This window comes from Neoarius graeffei, chromosome 18, assembly GCF_027579695.1.
Source record: "Neoarius graeffei isolate fNeoGra1 chromosome 18, fNeoGra1.pri, whole genome shotgun sequence".
Taxonomy (NCBI): domain Eukaryota; kingdom Metazoa; phylum Chordata; class Actinopteri; order Siluriformes; family Ariidae; genus Neoarius; species Neoarius graeffei.
This window is the reverse complement of record NC_083586.1, coordinates 38,543,893-38,567,551: the sequence shown is the minus strand read 5'-3', so window position 1 is coordinate 38,567,551 and position 23,659 is coordinate 38,543,893. Positions and strand designations below refer to the sequence as shown.

General features: G+C 42.7%; 1 protein-coding gene across 3 annotated transcripts in view; it reads right to left on the bottom strand.

Moving 5' to 3' along the window:
* Positions 1 to 383: 383 nt before the first annotated feature.
* Positions 384 to 23,659, bottom strand: part of gsk3bb (glycogen synthase kinase 3 beta, genome duplicate b) — a 112,204-nt gene continuing 88,928 nt past the window's right edge. For all 3 annotated transcript variants that reach the window (XM_060898791.1, XM_060898792.1, XM_060898793.1), the window contains exons 4-11: positions 21,154 to 21,264; positions 20,839 to 20,969; positions 20,383 to 20,489; positions 15,773 to 15,870; positions 14,730 to 14,825; positions 9,543 to 9,729; positions 6,945 to 7,043; positions 384 to 4,129 (exon numbers count right to left, since the gene is read on the bottom strand). In XM_060898791.1, the coding sequence (XP_060754774.1) occupies positions 4,059 to 4,129; positions 6,945 to 7,043; positions 9,543 to 9,729; positions 14,730 to 14,825; positions 15,773 to 15,870; positions 20,383 to 20,489; positions 20,839 to 20,969; positions 21,154 to 21,264 (900 nt within the window). In that variant the 3' untranslated portion in view covers positions 384 to 4,058. The remainder of the gene's footprint in view (positions 4,130 to 6,944; positions 7,044 to 9,542; positions 9,730 to 14,729; positions 14,826 to 15,772; positions 15,871 to 20,382; positions 20,490 to 20,838; positions 20,970 to 21,153; positions 21,265 to 23,659) is intronic.

The following is a 23,659-nucleotide window of genomic DNA, read 5'->3' as shown; positions in this document are numbered from 1 at the left end:
AAAAACCAAAAAACTTTCGCTAGAAAATAGCGGAATTCCGCTAAATAGCGGACGTCTAGGATCCCTGCTAATAATACTGGTGATATTCAGTGGTGATTCTCACCACTCCAGGTGGTTAGATGGGTGAAATAGTTTGTGTTGGTTTTTCTTTGAAACAACTTGTCCAAAGCACCTCAGGAATGATACAATCAATGAGTAACTTACTCTGGGTCTGTGGTGTTCTCTGGACAGGATGCGGTCAGGTTTGTTGCACCAACTAATAGCCATTAAACACTATGAGAAGTTATGTAAGAAATGTCACGGTTCACTCGCTGTTTTTCTCCTTTTCAGGTTAATAAAGAAACAAATATGTCGAGTAAAAAGAGGGGGAAAAAATGAAAGACTTATCAGGCTAACCTACACTTTATTCAATGCAAATGACAGTACCGGGTAACTACGTCTCTGAACCATTTTACACAGAGGAAGGGATCGCTATTTACAGAGAGACATTTAGCATAACCATCACAGGAGAGAAAACAAACAAATCTGTTCCGAGTGAATTATTTAAAAAAAAATTTAAATAAAAATTAGTCAACAGGCATTCAAGTAATAGCAACATCTTAGTCGGTTCTGTCTGTAGTTACAAAGTCTCTTACAACTGCCAACAGCTATACACAAGTTTCCAAATATGCAGTGAATATTTTGACTTTATTTACCTTGTTTTTTTTATTTGTTTATTTTAATTTAATTTTATTTATTTTTTTTTAGCATTTTTCATCCAACCCGTACAGGTTCTGAGACAAAAACGTCACTAGAAACGTGATCGGTTCCATAGTCATTTAGGAAGCAACATTTATGGCTGTAGATTTTACAGGCAGAAAGCATTTACATACTCTTAAATGTGTTTTTTTCTTTTTAAATTATGTACCTAGTGCTACATGACATCTCTCCCTTTTGATAGGGTGCTGCTGAAAGCGCAGGTTAGAGCATTGTAAACCAAAAAAAAAAGAAAAGAAAAAAAGAAAGAAAATCCCAACATCCACTTGTGTAATACTTATTGCCATTGAGTTGATTAGGTAATACTGCAGAACATGACATTTTACATCATATATCGCATCCCTTTCTTACTGGTTAGTGGGTAAAAATATACTAAACAAAAAGAAACTGCAAAAACAGCTAAAATGTCCTACGCAAGTACATCATTAAAACGGTTCTCATTATGACCGAAACAAAATAAGAGCCTTATTCTGTTACCATCAAGTGTCTCATGAATAAAATTACACTGAAGGAAAGGGGAAAGTAACATATGAGCACCATTGGAAGGGGAGATATTAAAAAAAATCCTTTTCTTCCCATCGTTTAGTGAGCTCTTGGGTTAGAAAGCAGCCTCGGCATCAGTGCAAAGAGTCACAGACAACCGAATCTGACCACAGATCAGCACTGAGTAACAACAAAGACAAAAATCCTAATTACTAAAATCAGGAAAAGCTGCATGGGCACAAGTTCATTTGTTCTCTCTATTCTGATACACTAAATCTACTAAATTCTAAATGCAATAAACACTAAGTGCTGATCGAGGACCAGATTTTACCCTTTGCATCCTGATGAACACAAATATCATCAAAAGGCATGTATTAGGAAGAGAAACTCAGTTTAGCAACCTCACGTTAGGCTTGAAAGAAGGAATAATACCAAATTTGCACAATTTTCCACCATCGTGAGCCAAGAAACTCAGTGTCATGTTTGTTTCAGTTGCTTGGATAATGTAATGTGTCACCCAGGAAAAATCCTGTAAATATCAGCCTCAAACTGTGCCCAGTCAAGTCACACACAACTGATGTGGGCGCAACACGGCTTATTGTATGTAATGTATAAAATGCACAAAAACCTTTGTGTATTTGAATGAATTTTATATGGACAGCCATTTTGGACAACTTGAATCATACATCATTCTACCCCTTAGGAATCTCCCTCTACAACAGTATTTATGTGGATAATATGCTTGTAAACAAGGAAGATCCTTGTTGCAATTTTACAAAACTGTTTATTTAAAAACGAGATGACGTATACGGAGAGTTCGGGTGAGACATGCATTAACTGTTTGCTAAATCAGCCTCACACACCTAAGACTTCTTGGCTGAGTGACTATACTTGTGTACAAAGTGAAAAATTGTGGAAATTGTTTTGGATTTTTTTTTAACTGAACCACTCCTTTAAGTGATAACCAAGCTAAACTGAAGTCATGCGTAAAAAGCCAGTTAGTGTGCTAACTTGTAATGCCAAATTCGTAATAGAGAGTCAGGATGTGATGCTTGATGCATCATTGGCCCAAAACTACAATAATGACCCAGGCAACAATGCAAGAACTAGAGGACGATACAAAAGAAGAGCAGCAACTTCCCAGCAGCACTCCAGGGAGGTTTACCATGACTCTGAGACGAAAGTCAGCCATGCACGCCGATTCGGGACCGACTAGCTGGTCCCAGATCAGCAGAAAAGGACCGGCTGCAGTCCATTTCACACTCTAGGATCAGCAAGGGTTACAGGCATTGCAATTCGAGTTGAATCAACGTAATAGTAAATGCTGGCCACTGATGTACACTTACGTTGAACTCGATGCGATTTCAAAAGAAGCCTTCGTCTGAATCGGTCATTGTAACTTCTTACATAAAATAAACGAAGAATAAAACCCGGTCCAAGATTACGAAAGGCCAGGTTTGTCACAGAACAGGACCAAAAAAAAAAAAAAAAACATGAGGAAAAAAAAAAAGCGTATGAAAGCAAAGGCACACCAAAAAACTATTACACACTAAACAGCTGCATCCTCTGTGGCTCCTTCAGCCATTTTGGACTCTACGGCTACGGGAAGTAGCTCAGCCGTAGTTCGCAATTAAAACAATTTCACTTCTGTCCTTGTTCATTGTCGGTTTTCTTTTAAATACAGTAGATATACAGCATACGTGCTCATGCACGCACACACACACACACACACACACGATGAACCTGGATTTTGTATGCAATTAGCACATACAAGCATTTCAGTGGGACTATACAGAGTAAACGATGGGAAGACTAGCATGTGGAGGAGAAGGAAAACAACATGGCTATACTCCTTCGAAAACAACATGGATAATGAGTGAATTAAAGCAGTGCATCAATCCAACAATGAGGTGGGGGGGGAAGAAAAAAAAAAAAAAAGGCTACATCATACACAAGAAACCATGACATACGAAGCCTGGAGATTCTGCTCTCGCCAAATGCCTTCCAGGTGGAAGTAGCCCTTTAAAGCTGATCTGGGATCACTTATCTAACCCAACTCAATACGCAACCTTAACTGTGACCAAAGCTCCAGCGATATGCAGAAAACATCTCTGTTCTAGGATCAGTTCTACCTTCTTAATAAACAGGACGATGCTGATCCTATTTCAGCACACAGACACAGGCCACGGATGAGCGCTAAACCAAAATGTTCACCCACAAAGCTGACAAAACTCCACTCTAAGGACCGCTGACTCCAGCTTATCTTTTGAGGAGCACAGATAGGCAGTCTCGTACTTTTTCTCATGAGTTCTGGGTCAAAGGCAAGGGCCGAAAAGGGGGGGAGGGGCTCAAATCTGCACTTCCTATCGGTATAAGCAGCAACAAAGGCTACTGTGAACCAATTTAAAAAATAATCATCGTAAGAGACGCACAAAATCTGTAGCATATTCATAAGTCTATATATCTTTTATCTCTTTATAAGCAGACGTTTATATATTATCATCTAAACTTCTCCAGTCTCCCGTTGCTCTTCTTCCTGAGCCGAGAACTGATGAGAGGCTTTTAAAGAAATCCTTCCTGTCCTTTAATATAAATAAATATAAAACGACAATAAAAATAATAAAAATGACAAGGGTAGTTGGGAGGGTAGGGGAGAGTAGGTTATAAAGTTCAGTTGGTTCATCCATATCTCATCATGAGCTTTTTTTTTTGTTGTTGTTGTTTTCTTTCTTTTTCATAGCCCGACCCCTGACACTAGGGGAGTGGGCATGGTTAATGAGCAGCAGCATGGGATTGGCCTGTCGAGGAGTTGGTGGTGCTCAGGTGGATGGGTTGGGGGCGGATCCAGAGGCGGCGTTTGGGCCTGGGCCACGTTCGCCACTGCTGGCATCTGAGAGCAAGAGGAGAGACACAAACAGATGAGAAGTGCTCAGGAAATATTAGTTATTTTACAAGTTTAGATACTAAATGCTCCAATTCTATACTCAGCAAAAATACAAACTTGACACTCATTATTTTTCAAACAGTGTTTAGAAACTTTTCTTGAAAGAGTTCTTGTTGTGATTATGGTTAAACGCATTGTCAAGGGCATTACGTCACACATTCATTCTACTGGTCGGGCCTACGTAGCACGTGCGAGAGCACTGCATGCTAAAATCACGTGTCATCTTAGAAAAACAAGGTTTTATGGTTAATTATTCGTTAATTTGCAATGCCACGACTGTCAAACATTCAGCGTGAACGTGCCATTGGCATGCTGAATACGGGAACATCCGTCACTGACGTTGCGAGGGTTATGGGATGAAGTCGACAGACCATCCATAATCTCCAGACACGTCTCCATCAAACTGGCACCACAGCCGACCGCCCCTGTCCTGGTCGACCACGTGTGACGTCACACGCAGAAGACCGACAGATTGTCTTACGTCATTTGCGTAATCGGTTTGTCACTGCCACATCCACTGGGAATGAATTGTTTGGAGGTCGAGTGACCGCCCAAACCATTCGAAATCGCCTGCGCTCTGCTCTGCATTAAGTTGTGACTCACAGTTTTTGATCATGGACATTGTCGTCGCATTTCCGGTGGAACCGATTCCATGACAAACATGATCTGTATGCTATAGCATCTTTAATGACAAGATAATTGAATGCAATTGTTATTTCAAACCTATTTTCCAAAATGTTCAAATTATTGACTTTGAAACGAGTGTAAAGTTTTTATTTTTGTTGAGTTTAACAAAAGGATCAAAATTAGCATTAGTGCAACCTAACCACTCTGAACTTCTACACATAACCACATCACCAGTCCTATAGAGATCTTGCAGTCGCGTGACCGGAAAGTACACAACCGCCATCTTGTCGGTCAAAAACACCGCTGAATACTGCTGCACTCATGTACAGAATGGATCAATTTCAACCGACGGACTACACGGCTCATTTTTCTAATGAACAGATAACTAGATATATGTCTAAAATAAACGATCTACAGATTTGTGACCCTTATGGCTTACCGGACGGAGTTTTCACGACCGGATTTTGAACTGCCAGCGGAATACCCGGACGTGTATAATTACCTCATTAACTTTCCCTCGCTGTTCAGTGGTGAAGCACTGCGTGCTTATAAATCTCTGGACAGTTTTCTTTACAGAAATTCAGGATTTGTCAGCGACTCAGATGTGGCATCTTGTAAACAAGAATCCTCATTGGATGGGTAAGTCACTTAAGTATTGAGTATAGCACTGACCAGCTGATTATAGAATAGAATAAGGTAATTCCAAATCGTCCGTCTTGTTTACATGGATCTGGCGTTGGAGAGGTAGAGGCTTAGCAGTGGAGGTTTGAGTGGCTGTTTTCTGAGCTTAGTCAACAGGCCAGCTCTGCAGCCTTGCTTTTGCTTCCGTTCCCGGCGCCGCCTCCTTCGCTTTGCTTCCGATAACAATCCACGGAGACCCCGCTGGTCTCGCTATCTCGTCCGGAATGTTTTTTTTTTTTTTCTCGTCCGGAATGTTGTGCACACAATGGAAATCGCTACAAACCGTTATTTTCTGCTGGAAACCACTGTCCAGTAAGTCCATACGGTTGTAGTGGATATTGAAGTCTGGTACAGACGAACAACACGCAAAAATACACACAAAAACCATAAAAAACGTGCACAGGTAGGGAGAGCTTGTAGCCGCAGCCGTTGTAGTAGAATTGTATATAGTAGGGTTTTCCAGAAGAAAAGGTAGAAGTAGAAGTAGAAGGCAGAATATGGCGTTTGACCTACAAGATGGCGTCTGTCACAATCTGGATCGGCTGTGACGTCACATGCAAGTGCTCCATTGGTCCTGCCATCTCTACATTCTACTTTAAGAACTGATGTAATCCAGTGTAATCTACAGAAAAACGCACTTCTGAGCACACTTACAGTACAAAAGGGGCGTTCACACGGCAACTTTTACTCCGGTGTAGCACCGGGGCTGCCCCGGTAGAGCGTTCACACGGTACGAAGTTATAGCGGTGTAGCCCCTGAAAGCTGCTTGAACCGGTGCAAATCTAACCCTGCTCGGGAGGTGGTTTAAGAAATTTACTCCGGAGTAAATGCTAGTTTGCGGGGCAGCACCGATATAAAATGGGACGTCTGAACGCTACAGGGTAGCATGTAGACTCGCTACGCGTGAGGAGAGTTGATTACATACAGTATGGGCATTGCGTAATTTGCATCCTGGTATTTTGCGCTTCCAAAATGGCGAATATCAACAACAACAGAACTGCGTGTCTTCCAGTGTTGCCAGATTGGGCGGTTTTAAGTGCATTTTGGCGGATTTGAACATATTTTGGGCTGGAAAACGTCAGCAGTATCTGGCAACACTGGTGTCTTCATCCACGTTGTTTTCCCGGCGCTTGGTGATGCCATGACAACCGGGAAAAGGAAGTACATTTTCACGCATGCGCATATTTCATTTCCGCATTATTACTATCGTATAGCACGGTCCCAAAAACTGCCGTGTGAACGGAAGTGGGGCTGCACCGGTGCTAACACGCTTCTCTCTAGTAAGCAGGTTTGTGACGTGTGAACGGTCCACAAAATTTACACCGGTGTAAGATATATCGCAACAAAATACATCGGTGCAGCATCGATGCAAATATGTGCCTTGTGAACACCCCTAAATACAGATGTGTCCCCTGAGTTATCTCTAGGAGTTTATAGAGAGAGGAACATTAACCTGCAGTAGAGGAGGCATTAGAAGGAGAGGAGGCTCCAGGTTGGTTGCGGACATGTGCAGGGATGAGTATGGATGCCAGTGAGGGGTTACTGGACAACTCTGCCAAACCAGACCAACAATCATTAATCAAACATACATTCAAAAAAAAAAAAAAAACCCACAACACACACCACCACACGACATTTATTCCTTGTACATCATCACACACATTAAAATACTGGAACAGCAAGGTCAATCCTTTTGTTTTTGGTATACAATGACATTTAGGATCAGAATTTCAGCTTTAATTTCCACCACTGACATGTAAACTTAACTTCGAACAAGCCACCTTTTGTTTGAACCCACCCATTTTTCAAGGGATCAAAAACATTGGAAAGTGTAACCAAAAATGTGTTTCTTGTTGCCCAGGTGTGCCTTGTTCGCTCTGAATGTCTACTCTTGGGTTGAGCTCTGGGTTTCATCTGTGACGACTGCATTTGTTGTTAAAAAGGACAAACCAACATAAAGACTCGAGAGCAGTCTATGGGAGAACAGTGAGCCATTGTACAAACCCGAGGCATAGCCAATACAACAATTTGGAATGTCCTGAATAAGAAAATGCTGGTGTACAAACAACCAGACATGGAAAACATCATCAGCTGAAGACAGAAACACTCTGAGAGCTGCGAAGAAAACCCAGAAACAACAGTCAGTGACATCACCAACCTCCTCAGGGCAGGGGTGAAGGTATCACAAGCCCCTATTCAAAGAAGACTTCAAGACCAGAACTACATATATACCATACTACAAGATGCAAACCACTCATCAGCAGTAAGAATCAGAAGGCCAGCTTGGAATTCATAAAGAACAAGATCAACTGTGAGCTACTGCTCGCTTACGTATCCCCCCCCCCCCCCCCCCCCGCTTACATCAGAATGCAAGCAATCGAAGGAATAGGACGTTTATTATGAATGCTGACGTCAACAAATAATTAACCCTGAAACAGGTAAGTAAACAGCAGCGTTCTCCTCAGGGATTTCAAATAGCATCCTGGTAAACTGTCATTTTGAAATAGCATTTTGCTTCTTGAAATAGCATCAAAATCCACCCTATACGTTTCGTAAATACATTCAGTCGGTAAACAGGAAGTCGATGTGCAACAGACCTGAAAACAGTACACATGGTATAGAACCCCAAGCTGAAGCCTGATACCAAATATCAAGCAGTTGTGATTTGTAGTTGCTGAGAAAAGTGTTACGAAAATTTTGTAAATCCATGCTATGTTTCGTAAATACATTCAGTCAATAAACAGGAAGTCGATGTGCGACAGACCTGAAAACGGCACACATCGTATAGAACCCCAAACTGAAGCCTGATACCAAATGTCAAGCCGTTGTGATTTGTAGTTGCTGAGAAAAGTGTTACGAAAATTTTGTAAATCCATGCTATATGTTTCGTAAATACGTTCAGTCAGTAAACAGGAAGTCGATGTGCGACAGACCTGAAAACATGCACACATGGTATAGAACCCCAAGCTGAAGCTCGGTACCAAATATCAAGTAGTTGTGATTTGTAGTTGCTGAGAAAAGTGTTATGAAAATTTTGTAAATCCACGCTATATGTTTCGTAAATACATTCAGTCAGTAAACAGGAAGTTGATGTGTGACAGACCTGAAAACGGTATACATGGTATAGAACCCCAAGCTGAAGCTCGGTACCAAAAATATCAAGCAGTTGTGATTTGTGGTTGCTGAGAAAAGTGTTACAAAAATTTTGTAAATCTATGCTGTATGTTTCGTAAATACATTCAGTCGGTAAACAAGAAGTCGATGTGCGACAGACCTGAAAACGGTATACATGGTATAGAACCCCAAGCTGAAGTTTGGTACCAAGTGGCTATGATTTGTCGTTGCTGAGAAAAAGGATGTTTCGGACGGACGAAAATACAGACGGATGGACAGAGGTAAAACCAGTATTACACCCCCCACCCCCCCCCCCCCCTCGGAGCAGGGGTATAAATATAAAGATGAGCCACAAAATTTCTGGAACCAAGATTAACTTTTACAAAAGTGACGTAAAGGCCAAAGTGTGGAGAAAGAAAGGATCTGCTCATGATCCAAAACGTACAAGCTTATTGGTCAAGTACGGTGGAGGCAGCGTCATGGCTTGGGCTTGCACGGCTGCTTCTGGAACGGGCTCACTAATCTTTATTGATGATGTAACTCATGATGAAAACAGTGGAATGAATTCAGAAGTCTACAGGAACACTGTCTGCCAATTTATAGAGAAATGCATCCAAACTAACTTGAACAAACTTCAGCATGCAGCGAGACAATGACCCAAAATGCAACCAAATAAGAAGAGTTATTTAATTTAATACTATGTTTTTGCGTTTTTGCTCACTTAAAAAAATTGGTGGTCTGTCACCAAGAGTGTAATGTTCTAAGCTGTCGAGCACATGTAGATGTGTTTGACAGCTGATTATTATTTTCTCGTGATCAGAAAATGAAAGCTGAAATTCAAAAACAAAAGGATTGGCCTTGCTGTTCCAATACTTTCAGAGGGGAATATATATAAAAACATGGTTTATTCAAAATGTGATGATTACTGTAATCGTACCCTGTGTGGTGAAGTTGAAGAGAGGGGGTCTCTCTCGGCCGTTGGGGAGCTTGAGAGCAGGAGCGCGGAGCTCGTCAAAGAAGGCATGTGCACAAGCCTCCAGAGGAGTCAGACGAGCTGTGGGTGTGTACTCCAGCAACCGAGAACACAGAGCGATAGCCTCTGGAGGGGTCTTTGGCCGGAAAACCTAACACACAATTAGAAAAATTTAATTAAAAAAATGCAACACTGCATATCTAACAATTTTACATGTTAAACACAACCCGTAAAAAAAAAATCTAAACATATTTAATGTTACACATTTGTTGGTGAAATTTTGTTCAATTTTTAATACAACATATTTTCACCACTGATGTAAAGGAGTTAAAAAGGGGGGGGGATCAGATGATGTCTAGAGGTGCACAAAAAATGCACAGTGTGATAAGGGACACTTAAAGCTCATAGGCAATGGTTTTAATTTTATGCACATTTGAAACTTTATATGTTAAAAAAAACCTGTAATTTTCTTCTGGTGCAAAGAAGTATTGTTAATAAGTAATAATTAAAATAAGTTAGCGCGGATCGCGGCGAATTTCCCATCTCATTATCTCTAGCCGCTTTATCCTGTTCTACAGGGTCGCAGGCAAGCTGGAGCCTATCCCAGCTGACTACGGGCGAAAGGCAGGGTACACCCTGGACAAGTCGCCAGGTCATCACAGGGCTGACACATAAGGGGTGTTCACACGGCAACTTTTACTCCGGTGTAGCACCGGGGCTGCCCCGGTAGAGCGTTCACACGGTACAAAGTTATACCGGTGTAGCCCCTGAAAGCTGCTTAAACCGGTGCAAATCTAACCCTGCTCGGGAGGTGGTTTAAGAAATTTACTCCGGAGTAAATGCTAGTTTGCGGGGCAGCACCGATATAAAATGGGACGTCTGAACGCTACAGGGGTAGACTCGCTACGCGTGAGGAGAGTTGATTACATACGGGCATTGCATAATTTGCATCCTGGTATTTTGCGCTTCCAAAATGGCGAATATCAACAACAACAGAACTGCGTGTCTTCCAGTGTTGCCAGATTGTCAGTTTTAAGTGCATTTTGGTGGATTTGAACATATTTTGGGCTGGAAAAAGTCAGCAATATCTGGCAACACTGGTGTCTTCATCCACGTTGTTTTCCCGGCGCTTGATGATGCCATGACAACCGGAAAAAGGAAGTACATTTTCACGCATGCGCATATTTCATTTCCGCATTATTACTATCGGAAATGATAGTAATAATGATAGGAAATGATAATAATAAAAGGAAATGATATCAAAACTTTATTACTATCAAAGGAAATTATAGTAATAAAGTTTTTTCTACTATTGCACGGTCGCAGAATAGGGTATTAGGCAGAAAAAGAAATTTACCAGTCAAAAATAATATTTTATATAATCCTGATAAGCGCCGCAGGTGCGAAGACGAGCGCCGCAGGCGCGAAGTCCCTCTAGGGGGGTCTGGGGGCATGCCCCCCCAGAAAATTTTTGAAATTTAGACTTCATTTCCTGCATTCTAGGACATTTTCAGGGTGAAATGGCGTGTAATTTTTGATCAGAAATATTGCATATTTTTACTTTGTATTTTTTTCAGTTTCACTCCTGAATGTATCAGATGTATGTATGGTGTTTGATTTGGTAACAAAAGTGAAAAGAAAATAAACAACAATGAATTGTATATAATCTTTTGATCTAGTTACAGTATTTAATAAAAAAAAAAAACCAACAGTATTCTATTTTACCATACCCCAATGAACCCCCCTTGTTAATCAATGTATCACACATACCTTTTCTGTCTTTTTGTGGAAAAACGAATCAGTTTTTGTCACATTCAATTTGGGGCGTTTGTTGGGATTCATCTTGATCCAGAAGAGTGAGTCAGCAAAAAAAAAATGCGGTTCTCCCGCCAAGAAAGAGGAAACTACAACGCAGGGTGTTTGGCAATTTTCGACCAATCAGAATTCGCGATTTATTCAGTCCGCATGTTACAAGATTCAGTGCGGGCCAAAATGGCGGAAGCGATGAAATATTCTTATTTTTCATTTCAAGTTTTCAGTATTTTTCGTATTAAACTGTGTTTCTTACGATTTGTAAATGATGGCGGAACCACACACGGACTGGCCATCGGGAGTAGCGGGAGTTTTCCCAGTGGGCCGGTGGTTCAGTGTGGGCCAGCGGAGAAAAAAAAAAAAAAAAGAACAGTTGCGCGCTGGCCTTTAATATGATAAGCAATGTTAACAGTTTCTTTAACAAACTGTTAACATTGCTTATCATATTAAAGGCCAGCGCGCAACTGTAATAAGCAATGTTAACAGTTTGTTAAAGAAACTGTTAACATTGCTTATCATATTAAAGGCCAGCGCGCAACTGTTTTTTTTTTTTTTTTCTCCGCCGGCCCACGCTGAACCACCAGCCCACCGGGAAAACTCCCGCTACTCCCGATGGCCAGTCCGTGTGTGGGCGGAACATAACTGGATTTATCGGACGACATGTGGGAGTATTCATGTGCGAAAATTTTCGGCATTATCGTCCGTTTCAGTATCCGTCTGTGTGTATACTTGCCCGTTGAAATCGGCAATTGCCCGTCAAATTTACGGGTGGACGGGTCTCTGCCTAATACCTTATCGCAGAAACTGCCGTGTGACCGCAAGTGGGGCTGCACCGGTGCTGACACGCTTCTCTCTAGTAAGCAGGGTTGTGACGTGTGAACGCTCCACAAAATTTACACCGGTGTAAGATATATCGCAACAAAATACATCGGTGCAGCATCGATGCAAATATGTGCCGTGTGAACAGGGCTATAGACACAGACAACCATTCACACTCACATTCACACCTACGGTCAATTTAGAGTCACCAGTTAACCTAACCTGCATGTCTTTGGACTGTGGGGGAAACCGGAGCACCCGGAGGAAACCCACGCGGACACGGGGAGAACATGCAAACTCCGCACAGAAAGGCCCTCGCCGGCCACGGGGCTCGAACCCGGACCTTCTTGCTGTGAGGCGACAGCGCTAACCACTACACCACCGTGCCGCCCGCGCGTGATGTCATTTAAGAAAAACAAACCGCTTGAGTTGAGTCCACTTCCGTTTACTTACATTGCCGTTTGGCTTGAGTGCAGATGTGCGTTCAGGAATTTCCAAAGAAAAACCCATGCCTTATTGTTGTGCATTGAACTGTAACAACGGGACCGGTTCAGGAAGAAGTTTTTACCTTTTACCGAGAGAGGAGAAGAGGCAGAGAGAGTGGATTGGCTTTTTCTGGAAGAGGAGAAGAGGCGGAGCGAGTGGGTTGGCTTTTTCTGAAAAAGGAGAAGAGGCGGAGCGAGTGGATTGTCTTTTTCCGGAAGAGAAGACGAGGCGGAGAGAGTGGATTGTGCGCGTGAAGCCAAAGGGTTGTTTATTTTCCGGAAGAGGAGACGAGGCGGAGAGAGTGGATTGTGCGCGTGAAACAAAATCAGTCAAAGAAGAAACGGAGCAGCAACCCTCAAGCAAAAAGTAGAAGATTAGAGGGAAACATTTTTACTTTTGCTTGCCGCGGATAGTATAATGCCGAGTATAATAGTATAATGCCGTGGATGGCAGGCTAATGTGGCCTACCGGTGCACTGTCAAGTAATCGCTACCTATAGCCACTAGGGAGGGCGGTTTAATTATTCTTCAAAAGGGCTCTTATTTAGTATTATGACGAAAGTAGGAATTTATCATAACTGCCAGGATAAATCGTTTGGGCGCGAGTCTTGTTGAGGTCCGGGGTCACCGCGATCAGAGTCGGCCGAGTCGCTGTCCGATTCCGAGGCCGCACGGTCAAACCAGTGAGCCATATTCACTGTTTGCTTCGCAGCAGCCATAGGTTCATACATGTATGGTTTCACCTCTCGATATTCAATTTGGAGAGTTCCTACTTCAAAATCGCTATCGCTTTCAGACATTTTACACAACCTCTCACGACCAAAGTCCGTACACGTGTGCTCGGTTCACAGGTAAACACAGAACTGCCCCCGGTCTGTTTGGCTTAAATGATGTCACGACGACGGTCCCCTGGCGGTGAAAGTGCCCATAAGTGAGATGTAAACAAACCTTCGGAAATTGGGCAAAACAGTATATTTTAACCGTTTTATGCAATTTTAGGGTGCAAATTAGACCCTAGGAAGATTGAATTGGCTTTTTGGGTTGTTCTTCTAGACAATAAAGTTGATATTTTACATTTCACCTCCGACCGTTAACTGTAGACATTTTTTTTTTTTAAAGATTTTTTTGGGGGCGGCACGGTGGTGTAGTGGTTAGCGCTGTCGCCTCACAGCAAGAAGGTCCTGGGTTCGAGCCCCGGGGCCTGCGAGGGCCTTTCTGTGTGGAGTTTGCATGTTCTCCCCGTGTCTGCGTGGGTTTCCTCCGGGTGCTCCGGTTTCCCCCACAGTCCAAAGACATGCAGGTTAGGTTAACTGGTGACTCTAAATTGAGCGTAGGTGTGAATGTGAGTGTGAATGGTTGTCTGTGTCTATGTGTCAGCCCTGTGATGACCTGGCGACTTGTCCAGGGTGTACCCCGCCTTTCGCCCATAGTCAGCTGGGATAGGCTCCAGCTTGCCTGCGACCCTGTAGAAGGATAAAGCGGCTAGAGATAATGAGATGAGATGAGATTTTTTTGGGCTTTTTCCACCTTTATTGGATAGGACAGTGTAGAGACAGGAAATGAGCGGGAGATAGAGACGGGGAGGGATCGGGGAATGACCTCGGGTCGGAATCAAACCCGGGTCCCCGGATTTATGGTATGGCGCCTTATCCACCTGAGCCACGACGCCCCCACCGTAGACATCTTAAACACTTATCTGCGTCCTGTCGAACAGGTTTTTAGACATATGGCATTCTTAGCTCATATCCTATCTGTACTACCATGAGGATATGTTTATCAGCAGACATTTAATGCACTTCTGAAACCCGCTCTCGATAGCAGCATTTTCAAATGCTGTAAATACATTTAGGTTTTGCACAAACTGAATAATAACCAGAGCCACAAGGGGGAGCTTTGACATTTGCAACAGGTTTCAAAGGCATCAAACATGCTCTGAATATGAATAAGCAAATATGAGAGAGAGAGAGAGAGAGAGAGAGAGAGAGAGAGAGAGAACACATGAAATGACTGTATTTTGATGTGAAGGCTGACTCACCTTAGTCCACGGGTGGGCTTTAATTTGAGGGAACTTGAACTCTGTGTAGTTGGGGTTCATCTCACGAATCTGCTCACGAGTGGGAGTCCCCAAAACCTGCACACACAAATACAGTACAAGTCAAACGTTTGGACACACACTCATAGCAAACCCAACTTTTGACTGGTAGTGTACATTCAGAAACTATTCCTTCCATAAAGCTGATTACAAACCAGCACAGTTGGAAATGTTTTATTCCTCTTACACCACAGCCACGTGCTAACAAATTTTATTTTATTAATGAACGTCAGGACGCTCCTGTGGAGGAAAACGTACTGACTATTACAATGCACTGATACTGGAGACTCCTTACAATAATGAAACAGCTTTAGCAAAACGATAATTATATATTTTTTATAACACATTAAAAAAAAAAAAATCACTGTTAGGCTTAGATCATGTCGACCATAGAAGCATAAAAAATATTAATAAGCTGTTACTATAGAAACGATAACATTAGAACAAGCACATGAATATATAAACCTGTGAGTTGAATTAGAATGAAAACCAAATCAACACATTCTGACCAGTCAAGATTTGAAAATTTAGCAGTGCTGTTGTACACACACACACACACAACAAAAGTTTGGACACGCCTTCTAATTCAATTGTTTTTCTTTATTTTTATGAATTAAAAGACACTTCATGTCTTAACGTAATGATGGAGGTCATTTCTCTTTACTTAGCTGAGCGCTTCTTGACATAATATGGATGGCTATAGTTATAGAAAAGGGCTATTTACTGTATTATTATTATTTACTGTTTGATCTTAAACACATTAAGGCGGCAAGAAATTCCACTAATTCACTTTCAACAAAGCATACCTGCTAACCGAAAAGCGTTCCAGGTGACTAGCTCATGAAGCTGGCTAAGATCATTTTGGGTGAAAGTTTATTTTAAGCATGTGACCAGCTGTGGCAAAGCTACATATGATTTTCAAAACTGCATAGTAACTCCATCACGAAAAACACATACACACAAAAACAACAAAAAAAAAACAACACCTTGATGATCTCAACTAGTTGGTCCACTCCGCTGTCGCCAGGGAAGATGGGCTGTCCCAGCAACAGCTCCGCTAACACACATCCAGCTGACCACACGTCTACACAGCAGAGACAACACACATGATTACATACACCACAGCTCATTTTAGTAACGTTTTAATAAAATATTGTGTAAATGCTTTTGCAGGTCAAACCATACTAAAACTGTGTAATGTCCATAAACACAACAAGAACTAAGAATTCAGATTCTTTGTATACGACTCCAGTGTACTTGGCCAATGAAGCATGATCGTGAAAATTCTTGCCAGATTTAGAAGGAAAAAAAAAATGCATTATTGCTCATTTTCTTCATTTTCACAGGCTGGGAAATGCAAATCAACTGGAAATGACCAAGCATGTTCAGGGCACAGCTGATTTACTTTTAGCCTAGGTCACAACCGGACGTACGATTTTTTGGCCGTGCGATTTTTTTTTTTAAGATATTTTTTGGGCTTTTTTCACCTTTATTGGATAGGACAGTGTAGAGACAGGAAATGAGCGGGAGAGAGAGAGACGGGGAGGGATCGGGAAATGACCTCGGGTCGGAATCGAACCCGGGTCACCCGGAATTATGGTATGGCGCCTTATCCACCTGAGCCACGATGCCCCCCGACTGTGCGATTTTTGGCGTTTCCCAAATCGCTGCGTTTTTTTTGTTCGTGGAGAAAGACGCACGTTGGCCGTAAGTTTGTCTTGCAACCTGAAAAAAAAAAACGCAAGCGCCCGTAGAGTTTGTTTGACATGACAAAGAACCTCTGCGGCCGGTCTGCGGCTTGAAAATCAGCGCGCCCTCCGTGCGTTTCTTGCACGTAGACCGGCCGTAGGAACACGTACGGCCGGTTGTGACAGAGGCTTTTTGTGATGTCTGTGAAACTCCATAAAAGGCAAAGCTTACAGAGAGCTGAAAAAGACAAAATGACAACTAGATGGTGAATGAACACCTCCAAAGGGTGGCATGTGCTAAATCTTCAGATAATGCAGCTCAGCCCCTGCAGAGAGGCAGCTTACAGACACACCTTCATTATGGCACCATTTCTTTTGCCTCGAATGAACAGAGTTGTTTTGGATTGCTCTCTTTCAAACAGTTAATATGAAAAGACAGTTTTAGAAAAGTTTCATTATTACCTCGCCCGGGACGGAGTCCACCAGGGAGCGAGGTATTGTTTTTGGTCGGGTTTCTTTCTTTGTTTTTAACGATATTACGGGAAAACGTCTGGATCAATCTTCATGAAACTTTCAGGATGGACGGGCATTGGTCTCAAATAGAACCTCCAAGGTTTTGGGGGTCATACGGTTAAGGTCACCAAAAAGGTCAAAATCGTTTTTGTTGTGGCTACTGCCTCATATAGAGGCGCTAGTCACTACGTCATTGTGCTGTAAGAATGTAAGAGTGTAACGATCGCGCACTGCGCATACACGTTTTCCGATTAAAATGGCCGGTGAGTGTATACAATTTGATTCACCATCCAAAATAAATGGACTAGACTAAAGAAATCACTTTCAGACATGTTTATGCTTATTACAGAGGGAAAGTGCGTTCCACTGAGCTCTAGCGCCGGGCCATTTCCGGGAAATAAGAGTTCGGGTCATGGCGACAGCGTGTGTATGTCAGCCTCGGTTCAGAGGTTTCAGTTTCGAAAACCGTAAGAGGTAAGAGTAGAATAATATAAAGTACAGACATTTGGCATATTTCACTTCTGTGATTTTTAAATTGTTCATTTTTGGATTACGCTTCAATTTTGTGGCTACCGACTCACAGAGTAAATATATATGCTATATTTACTGTATGGACATGGTATCAGAAAACAAATTTATTTATAAGCAGTAGCCATAGCAGTGTTCTCCACTATCGTTAATGACTCGGCGGCCCGCCGAGTCATAATGGCTAGAAGAGCTATTACCGCCGACTCATAAATGCGCCGCCGAGCCTTAATTTTTGGCCGCCCAGTCAAAAAAAAAAAAGTTTACTTCAAAAAAAACACGCCAATTGAGGTTTTTCACCTGACGTCACAGGGTCACGTGACGCCCCGTTGTCCACCATTTTGAAGGTCAAGCTAGCTAATGTCAACATCATCATAGCTGGTATGTTACTGTTGCAATGTTTACGTTCAGTCATTTGGATGACTGTTAAAACCTTTCAGTCTCAAGTTTTTCCTTTACTGTATTTACTAGTTTACTGTAATTATGATCCGGCAGCTATTTACACCGGATCCAGTGTAAATAGCTGCCGGAGTGCGCTCCGGCTTGCTCCCCCTCAAATTAAGCAGCGTGCTCCGGCTTGCTCCCGGAGTGCTCCGGCCGAGGTTCCGGAGCGCGCTCCGGCTTGCTCCCCCTCAAATTAAGCAGCGCGCTCCTGCTTGCTCCGAGAGGAGTACGGTGGAAAGAAAAGACACATACTGCACACCAAATGAAAGGTAATTTTGTGCAGAATTCAACTAAAAACAAAAGATATTCTATTCAATAAACATTTCAGTAACGGAGTGACAAAATAAATGTAAAGTCGGCTCCCAGTGACAGAAGATTTTGCACAAAAGCAGCTATTTGCGAAATAAATAACTCAGGGTTTCCCCAGGTTTGACCACCATAAATATAAGACCTTTTTAAGACCACTTAAATGAGAATTAAGACCTACATCGCACCCATTATGCGGTCGTAGAACACCAGATCAAATCCCCAATAATGACAAATGTTTCAAGTAAAAATACTTTTATTATAAAAGTTATATACTTAAGTCATTATGTGCATTGCTTGTCAAATCTTCACATTCAAGACAAGCAAGACCGAATTTTGTTGTGTAAGACGTTTTGTTTTTTCCACAGGAGAATGTTGTAGCGACTTCCGAGTCTGGGAACACAGCCTTAAAGAGTTCGAGCCCTCATTTGAGCTGTACGAGTGGTGTTCCATAATTGTTTTTAAAATCCAGAGCACCTCTGCCCGAAGTGTCGGGGTTCCACCGGCACCCATCATGCCACTGCTCGGCCCTTGTGTTGTTGCTAGCCTTGCCGATGATGTCTGGCTTGGCTGATGCTGCTGACGTTCGACAGCGGTGCTCGTGCCAACTCCAGGTGCATTCGGAGATTGAACCGTGCAGAACTGAGCGATGGGCTGGTGGCGGTGGAGGGCAGATACAATGTGCTTTGAGCTCTTCATGTGAGACTCTAAAGCGAAATGACCTATAGTGGACAACTTGAAGGTCTTTCGACAAACATAGCATCTTGCTTCAACGTCGCTTCCAGGACCCTCCCTCACCCAATCACGATATCTTTCATCTGAAAGCCACTGCTGATTAAAACGACACTTCCCCATGCTGCGATTCGCGGAGTCTCCTCTCCACCACGGACTTCGACGATTGCGACGGCGCAAAAATGTATCAATATTGTTTCTTTCTTTGCGCACACTCCAAGAAATTCACTGATGTGACGCAAAACCCACGTTTTCACATTGTAGAGTAAATTTAGTATGAGTAAATTTAAGACCTTTGTTTAAAAAATTAAGACTTGGGCAAAGCAATTTAAGACTTTTTAAGGCCTTAATTTTGGAATATTAAATTTAAGACTTTTTTAAGACTGCGGCTACCATGAACATGCAACTTAGATGCCAGGAAATGGCATCTGAGGGGTTTCTTATTTCAAAATTTTCTGGTGCGAGGGGGGACACCCCCCTCGTGAACCCCCCGGCGACGGCCGCTCAATACTACCGCCGAGCTATAACTTCAGGTAGTGGAGAACACTGCATAGGTACCCATAGGGAACCTTTTTTTTTTTTTTTTGCGATATCTTTGTTCATGGCGGCACGGTGGTGTAGTGGTTAGCGCTGTCGCCTCACAGCAAGAAGGTCCGGGTTCGAGCCCCGTGGCCGGCGAGGGCCTTTCTGTGCGGAGTTTGCATGTTCTCCCCGTGTCCGCGTGGGTTTCCTCCGGGTGCTCCGGTTTCCCCCACAGTCCAAAGACATGCAGGTTAGGTTAACTGGTGACTCTAAATTGACCGTAGGTGTGAATGTGAGTGTGAATGGTTGTCTGTGTCTATGTGTCAGCCCTGTGATGACCTGGCGACTTGTCCAGGGTGTACCCCGCCTTTCGCCCGTAGTCAGCTGGGATAGGCTCCAGCTTGCCTGCGACCCTGTAGAACAGGATAAAGCAGCTAGAGATAATGAGATGAGATGAGATGAGATCTTTGTTCATATTCATCATAAGTGCTACCGGGCGACGTTTTTTTTTGCCTGGCAACACTTGTTTGCATGTGTAACTGAAATAACTAAGCTAATTAAGCTTGACAGTTTAATCCATATATGAAAATGAAGTAACTCATCAATTATGTATCATTTGAAGCTGAGGTTCATATGACTGAGTTTCCTTATACATAAAATTGGACAAATTCAGGAGCTCTCATAGGAGACTAATGTTTTTCCAAACCGCCTGGATTTTCATCATTACCGCATTTCTCCTGTAAATCTTTTGCAAATTAATTATTAATACATGAATTCCTAGCCAGCTTGTAAAATGGGGTCTGCTGTTGGGACACACAGGTGGTAGACATGCACCGAGAGTGGATTAGTGGTATACAGGGAGCTACCTATGCTGGAGGTGTAATCTGTGGCTCCAAAGATGAGCTCTGGGGCTCGGTAGTAACGAGAGCAGATGTAGGAGACGTTTGGCTCACCACGTACCAGCTGCTTAGCACTGCAGGGAGGAAGAAGAGACAGAGGAGGAGAGTTTAAAAAAAAAAAAAAAATCCTTCTTCACCATCACAACCAATATTACTCTATTACTCTAACCGTGGGTTTATGTTTTTCATTTTACTGCTGGAGTGAGGTCCCTGAATTAAGGTTATCACTCATCTAGATCATAAATGTCTATCAGCATAAAGTCAAGGTGACTGGAAATATAGTAAAAATATATAGAGAGCTGAAATTCAGTCTACTTGATTTGCGAGTATCAGAAATTGAATCTTAAAGCCATGATTCAGCCAGATTATAGCTGCACATATTGTTGCTGATACACTTTTCAGAGCTCTTCCTCCCCCCCCCACCTGCCAAAGTCACAGAGCTTGAGCACGGCTGTCTCCGGGTCCAGCAGCAGGTTCTGGGGCTTGATGTCCCGATGGCAAATACCAAACGAGTGTATGTACGCCAGACTCCGGAACAACTGGTACATGTACAGCTGAAACACAAAACGCACACATGTGTGCCTTAAATATAATAAATAGCAATTTCAATTTAGAACGGTGAGCTGCATTTCATTTTCATGAACTGATTTTGGCATAACGCATCATTTTTGATCAAAATGCAATAGAATGAAAGTTCTGCATGTAGCCAACAGTGTTTAACAAAGTGGACCTTCATACCTTCACATAGATTATGGGGAGGATCTGCTTGGCTCGGCTATAGTGGCGGGACACTCGGTACACCGTCTCAGGGACGTAGTCCAGAACCAAGTTCAGATACACCTCATCCTTCTGCGAGCCAACAAGAAAGAAAACACGGAACGAGTCAAACAGACTTCATCAAAAGCTCAATGCAAAGGAGGACAATCAGGTTCCCTAAATAAAAGATACGCATTTATGTATTTTATCCTGGATCATTTTCCTTTAAAAAAAAAAGATCAACTGTGAGCTACTGCTCGCTTACGTATCACCCCCCCCCCCCCCCCCCCCCCTCGCTTATATCAGAATGCAAGCAATCGAAGGAATAGGACGCTTATTATGAATGCCGACTTCAAAAAATAATTAACCCTGAAGCAAGCACGTAAAGAGCAGCGTTCTCCTCAGGGATTTCAAATAGCATCCTGGTAAACTGTCATTTTGAAATGGCGTCAAAATCCGCCCTATACGTTTTGTAAATACATTCAGTCGGTAAACAGGAAGTTGATGTGTGACAGACCTGAAAATGGTACAAATGGTATAGAACCCCAAGCTGAAGCTCGTTACCAAATATCAAGCAGTTGTGATTTGTAGTTGCTGAGAAAAGTGTTACGAAAATGTTGTAAATCCACCCTATACATTTTATAAATACATTCAGTTGGTAAACAGGAAGTTGATGTGTGACAGACCTGAAAATGGTATACACAGTATAGAACCCCAAGCTGAAGCTCGGTACCAAATATCAAGCAGTTGTGATTTGTAGTTGCTGAGAAAAGTGTTACGAAAATGTTGTAAATCCACCCTATACATTTTATAAATACATTCAGTTGGTAAACAGGAAGTCGATGTGCAACAGATCTGAAAATAGTACAAACGGTATAGAACCCCAAGCTGAAGCTCGGTACCAAATATCAAGCAGTTGTGATTTGTAGTTGCTGAGAAAAAAAGGGTGTTCGGGACGGACGGCAATATGGACGAACAAAGGTAAACCAGTATACCTCCCCTCCTTTGGAGCAGGGGTATAAATGACCTCTAGTGCCCCTTTTCCACCAAATCAGTTCCAGGGCTGGTTCGGGGCCAGTGCTTAGTTTGGAACCGGGTTTTCTGTTTCACTGACAAAGAACTGGCTCTGGGCCAGAAAAACCCGTTTCAGGCTAGCACCAACTCTCTGCTGGGCCAGAGGAAAGAACCGCTTACGTCAGCGAGGGGGCGGAGTTGTTAAGACCAACAACAATAACAAGACCGCGAAAGATCGCCATTTTTAAGCAACGAGAAGCAGCAGCTGTACAAACACGAAGTCATCCATTATTATTATTGTTGTTGCTGCTGCTTCTTCCGTGTTGTTTTTGCTTTGATATTCGCACCAAGGTTTATGCAAACGCAGCGACGTAACTGACGTATACAGCGACGTAACTGACGTGGCTTCCCTTAGCACCGCGAGCTATGGAAAAGCAAACTGGTTCTCAGCTGGCTCGCAAGTTGAACGAGTTGTGAACCAGCACCAGCACCGGCCCCGAACCAGCCCTGGAACTGATTTGGTGGAAACCCATGAGGAACCCATGAGGAACCAAATATGGCAAGTACGGCCTGAATGATAGACAGTCTCATAAAAACTGATCCACAGACTAACACTGACTGATGGAAACGATAAAACCTCTCTCTAATACGTCTTCTGAAATGTGACGCCATATATAGCAACCAACAAGTGGCTCATAGTGAACAGCAATCTCTACCCTGAAACACATTAAATACCTGCGATCTGCTGAGCCGTTCTGGTGCTAATCTGTTGACTGGGGCTGTACAGCCCAACATGCTAATCGAAGGAGTTTACTTTTTAGTTGAAACTTAGAATTCTGTTACAAAATATATACAGGACACCACTGAAGATCACAGTGCTGCACATTCATTCAGGACGGGATCGCTTGCGTTGTTTGGACGATCAGAACTCCGGAACACCCGGAAAACTGCTTCAAAACGTGCTTTGCTTTGAAAGCCATGAGTCTCAAAGAAATAAAACTACAAAATCTAACATGACACAAATAAACCAAGTGTGACTGCTTTGATGTTCGTGGGTGGAAACGTCAGATAAAAATACCTAATGGTGCCAAATAAAATGATGATACATGTGCTTATGCGCATACTGTATGTAGCTCTGTTTACATTACATTAACGGCATTTAGCAGACGCTCTTATCCAGATTAATGTACAACTACCCAGAGCAGCCTGGGGAGCAGCTGGGGGTTAAGTGCCTTGCTCAAGGGAGCTTCAGCCATTCCGGCTGGTCCAGGGAACCGAACCAGCAACATTTTGGTCCCAAAGCTGCTTCTCTAACCATTACCTCATGGCTTCCCCTATTTGTAAGTTTGCTCATGAAAGAACAGTGTTGTGGTTATAAGAAAGTCATCACCCCCCAGTATTAAAAGTGGTCCTTAGCTCCTCACACACACACACACACACTCAGGATCGGCTTAATGAACCAGGCTTTCCCTGC